General features: G+C 31.8%; 1 protein-coding gene across 1 annotated transcript; it reads right to left on the reverse strand.

Annotated features, from left to right (window-relative positions):
- Positions 1-1,021: 1,021 nt before the first annotated feature.
- On the reverse strand, positions 1,022-10,051 carry LOC134706242 (F-box/LRR-repeat protein 18-like). The gene is made up of 10 exons (XM_063565005.1): positions 9,832-10,051; positions 6,813-7,743; positions 5,626-5,758; positions 5,063-5,202; positions 3,775-3,950; positions 3,251-3,336; positions 2,779-2,932; positions 2,223-2,358; positions 1,809-1,891; positions 1,022-1,202 (listed from the first exon to the last, which is right to left on the reverse strand). Exons 1-10 carry the CDS (start codon positions 9,963-9,965, stop codon positions 1,046-1,048), a joined length of 2,130 nt encoding a protein of 709 aa, XP_063421075.1. The 5' UTR covers positions 9,966-10,051; the 3' UTR covers positions 1,022-1,045.
- Positions 10,052-17,604: the final 7,553 nt, after the last annotated feature.

Below are 17,604 nucleotides of genomic sequence, written 5' to 3' on the forward strand. Positions count from 1 at the left end.
TTAATTTATACTAACCATATTGTTGATTTATATTACATTGTTCAATAAAAAAAATCAGTATATCAGTAATATGTGCTGAGTTGTTTATCAATCCATACAAAATATTACCCTTGACCTTGACATTGAGGAACAGACCTCAATCTCACCACTTGATCTTGAAATTGACATATACATATAAAATGACATATACTCTGCATCCAATCCACTAAGGATATTGTCACCAGTCCTTACATCCTAAAATGGCCTGCCAAGATAGAGGCAAGCGCAGTAGGATCGACTTTGATGATGGGTTTGACATCAACGACCCAGACCTACTGCGCACACCACCACACACATCGCCCGTCATCAACTCAAAAACGAAAGTGGCAATACACACAGCCATGCTAGCAGCACAACCTGATACTCTGTACCAGCAACAATAACGAAGTTGGAGTAAAATGAAGGCCAAACGACAAACAGACACTTGTATGTAAAATAGGTTTTTCCCATCCGCAATATCCAGACAGTATAGCTGGACATGAAACATCCACATATCATCATCATCCTATCCACATTAGCAAATAATGTAAATTCAAAAATATTTGCATACTTCATTAGGGGGGAAATAGGGTAGAAATCAATGTCACAAAAACAAAACTGGTAGCTTAAATTTGAAAGTATTGTTTGTATCTTGTAATACCTAAATTCCAGTTAAACTTTGATTTGTGTTGATTGTCAAACAATCACAATAATAAATGCTCACAATAGTTCCTGGATTTACAGTAGTGTTGACCTTCCATATATAGAAACTCAGAAAAAGACCTCATTCTGAATCTTTAACATGTATGATGACGAGGCATTATTACACATCAGACAGACATAGACCCCTAACAACTCATCTATATTTCAAATATTCTAGACTTGTTAAACTTTATCCTGAATTGAAACATAATCATTATTGTGTAGGTTGAAGTATCTTGTCCTTTTGTGTATAGTCTTGTTGATAAAAATGCAACACCAGTAATATTATAATTAATTTTTTTAATATATTTTTAATTTTGACAAATCACCAATTAAAATTAGGTGGTTGTTGACAAATCCTTGAATTAAATATCGTCATTTCTTCTAGGTGTTTTCTGGGTATATTCTTCATAACGTATGCTGCATTCTCGTCAAACAATGGCCATATGGCCAAACTAAGAGCTGGACGGACAGATTCATATCTGTAAATATAAAGCATTATAATAATGTTGATTGAGATGACTGTATGCCAAGAACTTTAAAGTTGAATTTTTAGAGGTCACAATCTGGTATGTTGTTTACATCATTATTTTAGTATATCTGTAAACAATAAGACAAAAGAGAAAATGTTTTTTTCATCTCAGCTGCTGCTACATATTTAAGAAAAATAATCACAATACCTTGTTACCAATGTAAGGGAGTAAGGGAGATAATCAAGATTTTTTCTAATCTATGTAGGGGAGATAATCATCATAGCTGTACCTTTTTACTTATATAAAGGAGATAAATACAATACCTAGCTACATTTTTAAGGAAAATAATCACAATACCTTGTTACCAATGCAAGGGAGATAATCACAATTCCTACTAACCTATGTAAGGGAGGTAATCACAATACCTAGACCTACTAACACATATAAGGGAAATAAATAAAATGCCTAGCTACATTTTTTAGGAAAATAATCAAAATACCTTGTTAATAATGTAAGGGGGATAATCAAGATTCCTACTTACCTATACAAGGGAGATAATCACAATATCTTTACCTTCTTACTTATACAAGGGAGATAATTACAATACCTACATACCTGTCTTTCAGTGATTTCTGTAGTTTTTTACATAAAGACTGTGTGGCATCTGTAAATAACTGAACAACCACCAAAGATTCCACCTGTAAACAAGGGTTGGATGAATGTGTTAACCAGAATAGTTCATACTATATAATCTTGGTTAAAATAAATTTATGTTAAAAAGGATTGAATACCATTTTTTTTTTAAATAATTTCATTTCTCTTTGAGCTTGTGTTTGTTTGGACCAAAGGTTTAACACAAAAGGTAACCTTAACTGGTTAAACAACAAACATATGGAAAGAATGATATGTCACATATTAACCTCATTGTTAGAGGAAATAATTAAACACTGACAATTTTAAAACTTCAGTAATGGCTAATTTCACCAATGGATATCAAATTAAAGCAATAACACAATTCCCTTGAATTACCTTTTCCATCAAATACTCCACTGCAGAACTGTCTATGATGCCATTTTTTGACACCACACAGAACCTCTCTAGGGTCTTGCATTTAGATAGTGAAGTACAGAATGTCTTGTCGATTGAAAGATAAGAATGCTCCAATCTAAAATATAACAAGAGTGTTCCTTATTATATAGAAATGAAAAGTGCAAATGTTGAATATTTAATATTTGAAATCTGTATCCGACTTATTTTTGCAACAAATAAGTTTTTCATGGATCTTTTATAACTGTAAGAAACAGGTCCTTGGATATTTATATTAATCAAATCACAGGACAATTTTACAAACTTAAAAATAAATAAATATAATGCTTGCATCAATCAACTTTGTCGTGTTTTAAAATATTGGTTTTTATATATGCTGTGTTTTTGATTACTTAAAAATGGTTATGTACAACTGTTCAGATTGATACTGTTGTCCTTGCAAGTCAAAATTCTGCCCATGGTTTGTTCCCTTTTCTTGTCAAATTCGTTATAGATTTGTAAATTTGTTACATATTAAAGGTAACCCTTTTAAACTTACCTAAAATCTTTTAAAGCTTCCATGTATGGGAAGGCCTGACAGAGCTGACTGATGTACATACAATGCGCTGTCAGTCCAAGATAAGCTAGATGGAGTTGCTGAAGATGTTTACATTCCTTTGCTATGACAACCAAACTCACACCTGATATTGCACCTAAAACAAACAAAAATAGTAAAATTATTACATTGAAAATAACCTCTGAACTGTACAATGCATAAAATAGAAACATATTCAATATATAACCCTTGTAAACTCAGCACAATTTATTTGTCTCAAAGAAGTTTGGTGTTGACATATTTAATTGCAGTTTATAGATTTTTTTTACTTTCTATTAATACTGGAAAAGAAAGACAGCTGATAACAAACTTAATATGCATCTAAATGATATCTTGTTAAATAACCATGTGATGGCAAGAATATAAAGATGCTAGCAATTGGGTTGAATGTAATATATAAAGTAAATAGACATACTATGAATCCCGGCCAACTGGAGAAATCTGAGGTGTTTCCATCCTGATATACATAGGAGTGTATCTGCCGTCATGAAAGACTCGGAACTGAAATAAATATACAAGTATTAAAGAATTTCCATCCTGATATACATAGGAGTGTATCTGCCGTCATGAAAGACCAGTAACAAAAAATAATTTCTAAAATATTTTCAAGTTATCAAGATCAATTCCAATTATCAGAATGTTTCTTTTCAATCTATATTTATATAATTTAAAATATTAACATGGTTGACATGGTATAAACATTTTTCTCTTGTTAAATACCATATATTGCTGCCTTACTGTCTCACTGACATATCATATGCATGTGTTTCAGGGAGTATTCTTTATTATAATTGTACATACATGTATTTATGTACCAATTGACAGCAGAAAAATCAAAGTAATAAACATAGGTATAACACCAACTTTTCACATTAAAAATAGAATGGCCAATCTAATTGGTCATTTAACAATTGAAATGAAAACTTCCAGGATAATTACCAAGGTTTATATTCACTTGGAGCAGGCTTAGATTTGCCTGATTGTATCACAGTTTGTTTTAGTCCACCATTTATCAGCTCAAACTTTGTCACCTTGGGACAACCTTTAACAATTAGTCCTAAACCTTTGGTCCATTTCTCTTCTGAATCTGAATTACCACTACTGGAAGTACTGGCCTAAAATAAAACAACATAACTTACAACAAGTACTTTCAGTGTGAACTTCCATTGATTTCAATGAAGGTTATCTTTATCAATTACATCATACTACAAATGTACATGTTATAAATTTTGATAAATTGTAAGTAAAATCTGAGAGTCATCCAAATAAGATGTTGCCTGATTTATCCAAAATGTACTGTAAATTCAGAAATTATTGCATGCACTTATTATTGTGATTTTGTCATTTTAGACTCAAATGCGATTTAAATTTTTTGCGATTTTGAGAAAAATCCTTTTTTATTCATATAAAATATTTCAAAATGCGAGTTTAAATTATTGGGATTATAACCCTGTCGCATTTTTTTCTCAAAAATAAAAACATTGCAATAATTTCTGAATTTACAGTATTCAAGTATAAAGATGTAAGCAGAAACTGAGAAATACAGGTTTTAGTTTGAGAAACCTCATAGATTTATTCAGATTAAAATAAAATGGAAGTTACACATTTTCATGTCTAGTTGATGAATCTGTACAAATTTGATTGCAATCTGTCTAGCAATTTTCAGGGATGCAAATTAACAAAGTATGAAACAGAAAGTGATATATTTAAGACAAGAGAAATAATCCTTTGCTGTCAGGTAATACACAAACAAATAATATTGAAAACCTTCAAATGATTAAAAGCATGGGATTGTGAGATAATTTCACTTCCATACATCCACATTTAAAATAATGTCTAGTGACTTGTTTAGCAGGACGAGGTGAAGAATACCAATTTTCAAAAGATAAAAAAGTATGCCAAATATTTTAGCAGCAAATATGGAAATGAAAATTAAATTTGATTATGTATGATGGAATGATTTATTCATACTTGCAGATGTTATCATTGATGACAGAATTATAATTACTGTAAAAGGTAACAACCCAATCAACAAAGGTATTATAACAAGGGTTATAAAAATTAACCATCCTTTTATAAATTGTTTACATGATTGATTGGTGGGGTTTAATGCCACTTTTATAACTTGTAGTTATATGGCGAGTTTTTATTTGTGGAGGAAGCTAAGAGTGCAGGGAAGAAATAACCAGTCTTCCTCTGGAAAATTATTAATTAACACAACATTTACTTGTAAAACATTAGTTGATGCAGCTAGTCGTCTTTTCTTGCTACCATGAGAAGGACCCTCAGCTGGCCTCTTCTGTGCCCCGCTTTCTTTATGATGTTCCACATGGAGACAGCATGGAGACAGGGATAGAGACGTTAAACCTGTTTAAGAAAACATTCAATAAATCATGATATGTTTACTTTTGAAACTGACTTATCTTAACTTGTACAAATGTGTATTACTGTATAAAATTAAGTACTTTTTGGTAAAATCACAATTCAAGACAAAACTTTACTGAATTCATCGATGAATATAATGAATTTTTTGTATTAACATTTATTTAGCTTTATAATCATACCAAGAAATGCTAACTTGTAATTGTTTCATCAGGATAAGTCAACAGTTGTCAATAGTCATTAAAGCATGATCAAATGTTAGTACTGACCTTCATAATTTCCCATAAAAAATGAGGAGATGAGGTATGATTGCCAATGAGACAACTCACCACCAGAGTCAAAATGATGTAAGCAACCATAGATCACCTCGCAGTTTTAACAATATGATTGTATATTATGACTTTTTACCTTTTAACTGTGACAAGCACCTGCAGATTTCTGACGTGATATTATGACAATGTACATGTATACCACTTAGGTTGATATGAGATAACTGATTACATGACCTTACAAGGGCACGGAATCCATTTACATCAAATTCCTGAAATGTAAAGTGATAATTAATACATGTGTAGCAACAGGTAAAAGTATTTATAGAACAGGTAAAAGCACATAAAAAGCAAGACCATTCTTTTGGTGGTATAACTTTGATTGAAAATAATTAAATTGACAAGGCAACAGCATGAAGAGATCAAGGTCATATAAATCGTGCTAAGACAGACATCATCATGTTAACATTACATGTATTCCATAGACCAAATTAAGTTCACCCTTTGCTTATAATGGTTATTGAAAAATAGACCTTTGTTTCAATTAAAGAATTATGGTTCAGATTAAGAAAACTTAAAATACCTTCTGAAAATACATTTATATCATTAAAAGTACAGTTTATAAATATTTTTCAGTAGACAAACCAATAATCAGTACATGTATAAAATTGAGAATGGAAATGGGGAATGTGTCAAAGAGACAACAACCCGACCATAGAAAAAACAACAGCAGAACCTTCTTTACATCAAATTCATTTCCAATCCTATATCATACATGTCATAAAGCATTAACTTCATTGTATAGTTTCACTTTTTTTCTAGGACTTTAAGGTAAATGTATTATTCATTAATACCCAATTCAAATTTAAGCTCTTTTAACAAATTCATTTAACATGAAATGATGTTAAATGAGCTTATCGTTTGTTTATGTGTTACATATTTTTTAATATTTTTTTTTTTTACATAAGGCTGTTAGTTTTCTGGTTTGAATTGTTTTACATTGTCTTATAATCGGGGCATGTTATAGCTAACTATGCTGTATCGGCTTTACTCATTGTTGAAGGCTGTACGGTGACCTATAGTTGTTAATGTCTGTGTCATTTTGGTCTTTTGTGGATAGTTGTCTCATTGGCAATCATACCACATCTTCTTTTTTATATTATAAAAAATCTGTTTTTTGTTAAAAACTAACAAATTCAATTGTTCACCTAAGTGACCTTTACCGTTGCATTCCATAAAATAAGTATCCCACACATAATAATGAGTCAGTATGTTTTAGACAACATTATTTAACAAACATCTGGGTAGACAGTATTATACACATACCTCTCTTCCTAATATTGTCCATTTGTTCATTAGTTTACTGCTCATTAAGTTTAGACTGTGTATATTTGGACAGGATGAGGCTATTGATGTTAGTGATATATTAACACCTTGGACATGTGTATTAGCTAAGTTCAGATATTGTAAGTGAGGCTTCACTTCCAAAACATCACAATCCTCAGTGAAAATCTTGTGCAGACAAATGTTTGACAGATCCAAGTTTTCCAGAGATCTGTGGGATTGCCAAAACGAAGAACAGAACTGAGACTGATTTTCAAAGTTTGCTGATGGATTTAAAATAGTTTTTAACTGAAGGTTTTTCAATTTGGCAATTGAAAATAAAGCACCATAGTAAAACATCCGAGCTGCGGCATCAATTGCACAGTTTAATGAAAGGTGTTGTAAATGTTTCAAGTTTTCCAGTTTGACTACATTTGGTTGAACCAGTAGCCTAGGAATTCTACCACCTATGTTTGGCTGACCAAGAACGTGCAACGATTCCAGTCTGTTACAATGTTCAAAAAAGGAGGAAATTTTATGTATTATTTCTACCGATATTGCTACATCAGTTCTTGTTGATTCTTGAACTTCAAAGTGAATTGTAATGTGTTTCAGATTACCGATCGTCCTTTGAGCTTCTGTCACACTATTGACTTCTTCATCAAATTCATGAATATTTTGTGTTGTGAATGAAAACTTTTCTAGTTTTGGTAAAGATCCAAGAATCTTACAAATTTTTTTGGATGTCAAATTAATTCCAACTAAATATAGCTCTGTCAATTGTCTGCATTTACTGGTAACCCATTCTATTGATCTGCTTTTGAACCAGTAACAATTGGCAAGATTTAGACATTCTACATGAGGATAACTATTTGCACCATAATCCAGAAGCATGTCATCTGTAATGTTGTAACATTCTTCAAATGTTGATGACCTAAAATAAAAACACAAATTTTCAGACTTTCAAATAATTATATCTTTGGGTAGCATTCCTAGACTGTTCAGTAATGAAGTACAATGATGTCTTCATGTAACAGCAGACATGGGGTAATCGTAATCAGTAATCGTAATCAGCTGTAATCGATTACATTTTGTCATGTAATCACATGTAATCAGTAATCATTCATTTTCTGATTACAAGTAATCGGAATGTAATCGATTACATTGCAAAAAACAGGTGTAATCATGATTACTTTTAGATTACTTTTAGATTACATTTATATGATTACTTGATGATTACAAATTTTAGAGACATAATTTATTTTTAAAATAAATCATGCTTGCACATTAAACTTAGGTTTACAATGTTTTACATTGTCCAATTGTCATTGATCTTTATTACTGTTTGAAAAAGTTTTGTATAACTATGGTTAAGATTTGAGATTGATTAAAGATTTAAACTATTTAATTAGAAAAAAGTGAAACATGTTTATTTTCTATACTTCAGTGATCACACTGGTTTAAACTAGAACAGTAACAGTCCTTTAAAAAATTTATAGGATAAACATATATACTGTAATTTCAGAAATTAATGCAATGTTTTTATTATTGCGAAAAATGCGACAGAGTAAACGCAATAATTTAAACTGGCATTTCGAAATAATTGATATATATACAAAGTAAATATGAAATTTCTCAAAAACGTAAAAATTAAAATCGCATATTTAAGTCTTAAATGACAAAATCACAATAATATATGCTCACATTAATTTCTGCCTTTACAGTACATAGTTAGACAAAATAAAATTTGTGTTTTAGGTTATCCTTCTAATATATTGTTGTGTTGATTATTGATAGGTCATGGGTTTTTTTAAAGACACAACCCAGAAAGTACCATGGTTCTTGTATAATACCAAACTTACAAATTTGAAATCCTCCAAATGAATAAATAGTTGTTGTTTGTTTATGTAATTTATACGTGGATATTTGCCCACCCAAAATAGATGGGCTGCTTCGTCGCTTCTGGTGCCTACTGACAGCCTTGGAATTATATAAATCGGCCATCAATCTCTTCAATGCATTTTGCCTTTCATTTTCAAGTTTATCATGTGACCATGAGAAAACAGTGATGATTTATGCAAATGACCATAATGTAACACCTCGCTCATTTACGATGCAAGTTATCTAAATATTTGAGAGCTTCCGATTGTAACGTGGTTGGAACTAAATGCTTCATACTCATCTCCTATAAACATGATAAAGGAGGTGAAAAATATAAATATTTGCATATTTTGAGTCTCCAGACCACAAACTCTCTTGTTGATGTCCATTTGAAAGTGAAAGTCTAAATGCAGAAATCAATGGGTTTCTGTGAAAACTGTTAAAATATAGAAAATTTCAAGTTTGCAGGTAGGTGAAACTTACATAAATGAAGAGATAAATGAAAAATGAAGAGATTGATGTCCCATTTATATAATTTCAAGTCCGTCAGTCTGAAAAACAGCCGTTTGACGTCAGAGTAATCTCGGACTACAGGAGATCCAAATGCACAATCATCGTAATACACCAAAAATCATTGTTATTATCATTTGATTTGGTGAAAACTTTTGCATTGTTCGTCATGAACTTGATGAAGGCACATTTTTGTACCCCAATAAACACCCTATTACAGTGCAATAAACATAAGCTAAGCACAAAGAAGTGAAATACATTAATAGTGACAAACTCGACAAAACCTGCCAAATGCTCTATACACTCATGAATGAAAAATACATGATACAGAGCAATCAATATAAACACATAGAAGTAAAATACATTACAACGACAAACGCTCCATTCACTAATGACAGCTACAGCATCACTACGCCCTAAAGAAAAGTTTTTCCAACAGGCCATATATAGATTGACACGCCATATTAAAGTTACTAAATAGGTATAATGCTGGTTTGTATATAAAAGGACTACATATCAATTTATTAATATTAATATTAATATTAAGACATGAATCATGATGGAAAAAAAATATTTGTAGTGTGTGATGAGATTTTTGACTAAGAGTATATCGATACTACTGGTGAATAACCTGACTAGACTTCGATCCTGTACAAGTCTTTGGAATCGCTTGCTGACTTTACTTAAAATACAAAGCCTTCCTGAGCTTAAATGTGAGAAAATCAACAAAATAATGTCATCTGGCAGTATCTGAAAATTATCCATCGCCGTCCATTCGGAAAAAATTGATATGTTCCGAGTGACCAATCAATAAACCACAAAGTCAAGTCGGGAAGGTAATGTTGAGCAATACGGAAAGGGCGTATTCGAATACTAAAAAATGTAGTAAACTAAAAGGATTCTAAAAGGCAGTGGCTATTTTGCCGGCTCTAATTAAAATATCCTTATTCAAACAGGCAAAATAGCCTATTTCTATAGAAATTGCTATTTTGCCAGCACCTCAGTACAATATGATGAATTTGTTAATTTGTAGGTTCTTTGTGAATAGTGAACTCGGAGTGAAATTTGCACGTGGAAATTTGATAAAATATTTACATTAGAAAAGTACTATGAAAATGTGCAGTCAACCTGAGAACAGTATATCTAATATGTATGTTCCTGAGTCAACTTAAAAGAACTCAAATAATTACTGATGCACCAATTGTTAAATGAACTCAAATAAGCAAACAGCTAAAGTTACATCATTTGAGACACGTGTATTTTTTTTAAAAACATTTCAAGCATCCATTTATTGCAATAAAATCATATATAACATGCAGTTGCTATTATTTGTAAAATCAGTCAGTGACAGTCTAATGCTACATGTAAGAATAAAATCTCAGATTTTAGTGCGTGTTATATATAAATAACGAACCGGCTGCTAACTTCACATACATTGTGTTATAGACCTATAATGAAAATTAAAAGTTAAAAATCTCAATTGCATCATAAACTTGATAAAATATTACACAATATATATAACAAAGTCAATCAGATCATCAGTAGCTTCACAAATCTAAAATATTTAATCAAACTTGCTTTTTAAATAATAGCCAGTAATTTGAATTGCAAATGTTTGTGTGTGTTTGTGGGGGGGGGGGTCAGATGTGTTAAAAAAATGTCTTTTAATTGACCAGGACTCAAAGGCGGATTTAGAGGGTTTTTCAGGGGGCCCTCTCTCATGATGGAAATTTCTGGATTCGCCACTGGACTTCCGCTTACCAATAATGTCATCTATATATTTTTCCAGAACCTGCCATGGCTGAGCAACGTGAAAAATTCACTTTATTGTTAGTGGTGCCGGTCAAATAGCCATTTCTATAGAAATAGCCTATTTTGTCGGCTTGGATTAAGACATTTTGATAAGAGCCGGCAAAATAGCCACTGCCAAAAGTAAAATCACAAAAATACTGAACTCCGGGGAAAATTCAAAACGGACAGTCCCTAATCATGAAATAGCAAACTGAAAAGCTCAAACACAGTCAAACGAATGGATGACAACTGTCATATTCCTAATTGATACAGGCCTTTTTTTTTATCGGGAATTACAAGTTTTCTTCTTGGATTCTTCATAGAGTCTTGGCAGTGGCCATTTTTCTGCCTTTCTCAGTGCCTTTATTCTTCTTTCAATTTCTAGCGATCCTTATTAATACTGGGACTATTCCCCGGGCAATGATGTCTATATACTATATACATTTGAGAACAAAAAAAGTTAGGGATAGATCAAATGGATTAGAGCAGATTCTGATATAATACTCTTGAGTCCATGTCTCGATCCGAGTACACATACTGCATGACACCATATTATTTTATGGCAGATGATTCCAATTTATACCCGTTGAACATGGATGAAAAGAATATTTATAACTGTCTTTAGCCGATGTAAATAAATATTGGTTAAATCATGTCTGGTTCTATTGTCAAGTGGGATCAAAAGGTTAAATGTAGGGACTACAACACTTACATCATCATGCATAATTTAGTAAAAGAAAGCAAGTTTGTAACTTGAACGCTTAATTTCAAGTGAGGAACAATTTAAGTCAGTCTTCATTTCAGAAACTGAGCTGGTATTATGGAAGCAGTTGCACGAGAAGCTTGCTGCTCTTCTCTGAACTTTTTTAATATATGAAATGATGTTATTGATGTGGATTCCAAACGGTTGAGCAGTACTGTAACTTTGGTGGGACAAAAGCTGCATGAGTTTTAACTTTAGTTAAGTTTTTTTTTAAGGTTTCTACTAATAAATCCAAGAGACTGATTTGCCTTTGATGTCATATTATCGATATCTTTATTTTCAGTTGGTTTTCTTTAGAACTAATGATTGGGAAAGTATTTATCTTAAAATCGGAAAATAAGGAGAACTGAGTTCAAAGATGATAAATGCAAGTTATCCACAAATATACTAAGGAGTCTACTCCCGTATTCGGTAGAAGAAAAAAGAAAGGGAATATATACTTATTTTGAGTGGTATATCTTAATTATAGTTATCATTTGTATTTTCTGTTCTGTCCTGCATGGCCTTATATAACAGTTATTGTATAACAGTATTTTGTCTTTTATGTTTCTCAATTTATCTCTTATCTTATATGTATCAGTATCACAGTGTAGATACTATTCTGTACGCTATCCGGAAGTCGCGATTTTCGAAGCGAGGATTTCAAACTGGCTAACAGAACGGTTTTGTTTTGGAGCTTTTTCTCATCATTTGTTTATTCCTATATCTATAAAGTGCTTTGCACATCTTAAATGTATGTACAACATCATAAATATCAGTAACTGTAACAAAAACATGCAGTAGAATATAAAATATACGCGTGCATCACACCAACTTCATAGAAAAAAGTGAAATCGATTGACAGTTTTGCTCTCGTAGTACAAAGCAAATAATCTTTTATTGCAAATATTTGCATCAGTTTACAGTAAAATATATACTGTTTCAATATTCCTACCGTATTTAAGTAGAATGTTCGTATTTCAAATAAAAAATATGTTTTCATTGAGGATCCCAAAATAAATTACTGTACGATCAGTCTAAAACTGACTGTATTCTAGTAGCGATTTCAGATTTTTTGTCTGTATGACCAGTCGTGATTTTGAAGAAAAAAACAACAACAAAAGGAAGTTTTTAACGACCTCGACTGAAAAACAACGGCAATTTGAAGGTATAGACGTGTCTATGTGATATAATTTATGATTGTGTCCATGGAACTATAACGTGTAATTTCTTTCATCAGACAATACAAATATATTTCTGATGATTTTTGTAGACGGCAAAATAATTATATTTTTGTTCCGTCAGTCTTACTTAAAATCAAATGCCTAAAAAGCAATAGATGATTCGCTTGTGGACTTTGTATTAGTGTGTCGTTGCAGTTATCTGTTTAACTATTACATTTTTAAGACTATTTACACCGTCTACCGTTGACCAATTGGTGATTACATACATCAAGCATGTCTCTTTTAAAATGACAAAAAATAGATAGAGAAAGCTTTGTTTAAAAAATTTAGGTATTGAGGAAAGAATTAACGAAATTATACCCCGCCACTTCTATAGTCCATGTTTTGGGAAAAAATTAACCACCAGAAAAACTAAATTATAGGTGCACAGGGGCATCATTTAATAACGAATATGAGAAAGTTTAAACTTTTATTAATACTAGTATTGGTATATGGTAAGTTTTTGAAAGTTGCGTATAGTAAGCGGGTACCATCCAATAAGGTAGTGGAAAAGTCCATATCATGGAAATAAAAAACTGATGATTTTTTCGAAAAACCAAAATAAGAGGTACACAATTGAATTAAATGATAAGGAATCTGAAAAATATTCATTAAGTTATGACAAGTGTCTGAAGGAAGTTGTGGATATAAAATAGGTACGCCCAATATAAGGTTATGACAAAGTCCGTATTTTAGATAGAGAAACATCAAAAATATTTTTACAAAAAATTCGAAATAGAAGGTCCATAGTACATTAATAGATTAAAAATGGAGCGATAGAAAAGTTTAACAATTGGTTTTGGAGGTCACAGTTGGAAATACCTGATGGGTGCCCCCATATAATGCAATGTTCAAGTCCGTATCTTATATAAAGAAACCCCATAAAATATTTTTAATAAAATAAGAAATACATTCCTTTTTTTTATATAAATAAGGCCGTTAATTTTCTCGTTTGAATTGGTTTACATTGTCATTTCGGTGCTTTTTATAGCCGACTTTGTGGTATTGGCTTTGCTTATTGTTGAAGGCCATATGGTGGCCTATATTTGTTAATAGCTGTGTCATTTTGATCTCTTATGGACGGTTGTCTCATTGGCAATCATACCGCATTTTCTTTTTTATATTATGATTTATGATACGGAATCCAAGTAAAAAATAATTAATAGTTATACCAGTGACGGATTCAAGAAAATTGGGATCCGGCGGTTTGAAACTCTTTTTTAACTTTCAATGCATTTGTATGGGAACATATATTTGGAATCCTCTTTTCTCCTGGATTGGACCCCCTCTCCATTTAAAAATGTCTGGAAACCCCAATGTATATTAAATGGTTTATGAGGAGATGCGCTTGCAAAACCGGCGAAACATGTTGTACCAGTCCAACGGACGAACGGAAAGACGGACATCATTATCACTATAAACCATCGCTTTACAAAGTGGTGTACAATTGAGTGTGAAAGAGACAGATCTACATCCAAAACAAAGTGAAGGAACTGTGATCAATTATAGGCTACAGTACGGCCTCGAATGTTTGTAAATTCATGCATTTTTATATAGTAACAATTAAATCTGTGTGTTTGTACAATTTTAAGTATAACGGAGGACATTCCTGAAACTTCTATAAACAAACAAACCTTCTTCTTATTTCAGCCACATTCAAACATCCTTCTACTTAATGTTGTAAGTCGAGTACACCCTATCAAGCTAAAACATGTTTGAAAAGTTTACAGGATGTGCATTTATTAAAATATATTTGTGTTATTTAGAAAAATGCCATCTTCTAATGTATCGTAAATAACTTTGAAATCACTACTAGAATACAGTGAAATAAAGACTGATCATACAGTTTCAAAATATACAAGCTCGACTGATCGTACAGTGAGAAATTTAAACAAGTGTAATTTTCTTATTTCTGGCTTCAAAGATCTGGCTGAAACTTTTACCACCACTTAAAATATACTTTATTTAGTAAATTAAGTCTGGATTTAACGTTAATTTGTACAGTAAGAGTGCAAAAAGATTGTTTTTAGGTTCACCGACTGATTTTCCTTAGTGATGCACTTGAAAATCTCTTAATTAAGGCAAAGATACGAATAATGAATGTGCTAAATTTAATTATAAACCATTTGTGAATATCGATGTCAGCTGAATTAATCATTAAGCAATGTACAGATGAACATCTTAACGTTTAATATAGTATATCCGACAAATTTAAAATGTGATCCAAAACGTTCTCGCTTCGAAAATCGCGACTTCCGGAAAGCGTACAGAATAGTATCTACACTGATAAACTCATAAATATCAGCAAGATTTTGTATTTGCACCAGACGCGCGTTTTGTTTACAAAAGACTCATCAGCTACGCTCAAATAAAAAATTGTTAAACAAAACAAATTAAGTACGAAGTTGTTGAGCATTGAGGACCAAACATTGTTAAACGTTTTGCCAAATACAGCTAAGGTAATCTATTCCTGAAATAGAAAAGCCTTATTTTGTTAAAAGTTTACAATTGACATATCAATGATACTTCATATCAACAAAGAAGTGCTGACTACTAGGCTGGTGACTTCATATCAACAAAGAAGTGCTGACTAAACGATTGGTGACTTCATAGCAACAAAGAAGTGCTGACTACTAGGCTGGTGACTTCATATTAACAAAGAAGTGCTGACTACTAGGCTGGTGACTTCATATCAACAAAGAAGTGCTGACTAAACGGTTGGTGACTTCATATCAACAAAGAAGTGCTGACTACTAGGCTGGTGACTTCATATCAACAAAGAAGTGCTGACTACTAGGCTGGTGACTTCATATCAACAAAGAAGTGCTGACTTCTAGGCTGGTGATGTTGTTGTAATGTGATTAAAGCTCTTTAAATATTGAACCCTTTCATTTGAAAATGAAATATTATTTTTCTTATAGTTTAGACTAATTACTGCCAAAAAGACTGCCAGTCGATGATTTCGGTAGATGCACAATTCATTTTGAAGATTGACTTATAAATAAATAAAAAAATCCGCTTAGAAAAAGGTGAAGGGTTGATCCGGCAACAATATTTTGAATAAAAAAATCGGTGAAAGGGTGAACAGGTATATTAGCAATGAGAGAAAGTCGGGTATACACATTATGACCGAGGCGGAGGTTTCCATGCAAGCTTGAGGTACCAAGGGAACATTTAAAATTGTCGAACGACAAGACATGCATGGCTGTTAATATCAAAACATGTTTAAGTAGATTGCGTTGCGTCATCTATTTTAGAAATATTTTTGATTATTATGTCCACTATATAACCATGAAATATTACAGAAGATTGCATTTGATCTTAACAGCATAAAGGGTATATACTATTTGTTCCAAAAAGAACAGAACTTATGATTTTGTTTATTACAAAGTTTTCAGCTGAACTTAAACAAACAATCGGCATTCCCATGAGAACCAACTGTGCGTCTCTTTCATATGAGGCTGACTTCATACATAGGAACTTCTCTGGAAAATGAAAAGACTCGGCCAGCATATTATCATTTAACTTCAAGATCATGCACTTTTATAAAATAAGATCGGTGACTACATGTATTTTGAAAGTATCTATCATGTCGAACTTTCAATAAAATAAAGGAATCAACGGATATAGTTGAATTTACCTCAAATCTTCACTTACATCTACAGAAATTGACATTGATGTATAGGTTACAATTCAGAACAAAACTTTACGACAAAAGAGATTTCAGCTTCCGACTTGTCAACTTTCCATTTCTATGTAGCAACAGTTTAGCATGTACCTACATATTAAGTATACACCGGTATCCCAGTTAACACGATATTCCAGAGCAGCTCAGCTTGCATCTTCTATCTTCATTTCCTTAGTAGAAGTTTGCTACTTTATAGAAAGATATATGTTGAAGTTGAGTCTCTTCAAAATTTCTACGGACGCCATCATATAAGGAAATATCAGAATATCTGTTTCAAAGATGATGACAGATATTTTCCAACTGTTATAATTGCAATATACTTTTTTCCTCGAATGTAACCTACCGAATTTTACTTATCACCAGATTTGTACCTTCATTAGAAACACGAAAGTTGTCAATATGTGCACCAGGATCAGTTAACCCTTCCGGAGCACATGAGACCATTCCTGGTTCAAGTTGTGTGTCTCTCTTACAGTCTTTAGTCAGTTTTCTATGTTTATATTTGTGAATGCAGGACACAGACAAATAGTCACAGGACAGAAATCACAATTCATTTTTGAGATTATTTTTCTTTGAATAAGACATTACTCTTTTCAAAACTTTTTTGCCTTTTTATTGTACAATTATATGTGAAGTAGATTTGTAAACTAATTTATTTCTAAAAATAGTCAATAATGATCATATAATTGTTAAGCCAAATAGTTGTCAAAGTGGCTTACTAGGTTTTAATGGGCTTCTTGATGCTAAAATATCAGATATCCTGTACATGATAACAATATTATAGATCTTAATTTGCCAAGGAATATTACCAATTTCCTAAATTGTAAAATGAATACATGTTATAAAAAGAAATTGTGCCAAGAACTACCTCTTTTATATTCAAACAATTACAAACAAATCTAATTTCGTTTTCCTATAAATTTGACCGTTTATTTGAATATCCCTTTGGTATTTTTTGCT

The sequence above is a fragment of the Mytilus trossulus genome, chromosome 2 (genome assembly GCF_036588685.1).
Source record: "Mytilus trossulus isolate FHL-02 chromosome 2, PNRI_Mtr1.1.1.hap1, whole genome shotgun sequence".
NCBI lineage: Eukaryota > Metazoa > Mollusca > Bivalvia > Mytilida > Mytilidae > Mytilus > Mytilus trossulus.

Coding starts and splice junctions, on each gene's coding strand:
- LOC134706242 (XM_063565005.1), bottom strand. CDS start 9,965: ATGGATAATTTTCAGATACTGCCAGATGACATTATTTTGTTGATTTTC. Junction 2,359..2,778: donor GAAGCTTTAAAAGATTTTAG/GTAAGTTTAAAA, acceptor GTTATATTTTAG/ATTGGAGCATTCTTATCTTT. Junction 1,892..2,222: donor TGGAGTATTTGATGGAAAAG/GTAATTCAAGGG, acceptor CCTTGTTTACAG/GTGGAATCTTTGGTGGTTGT.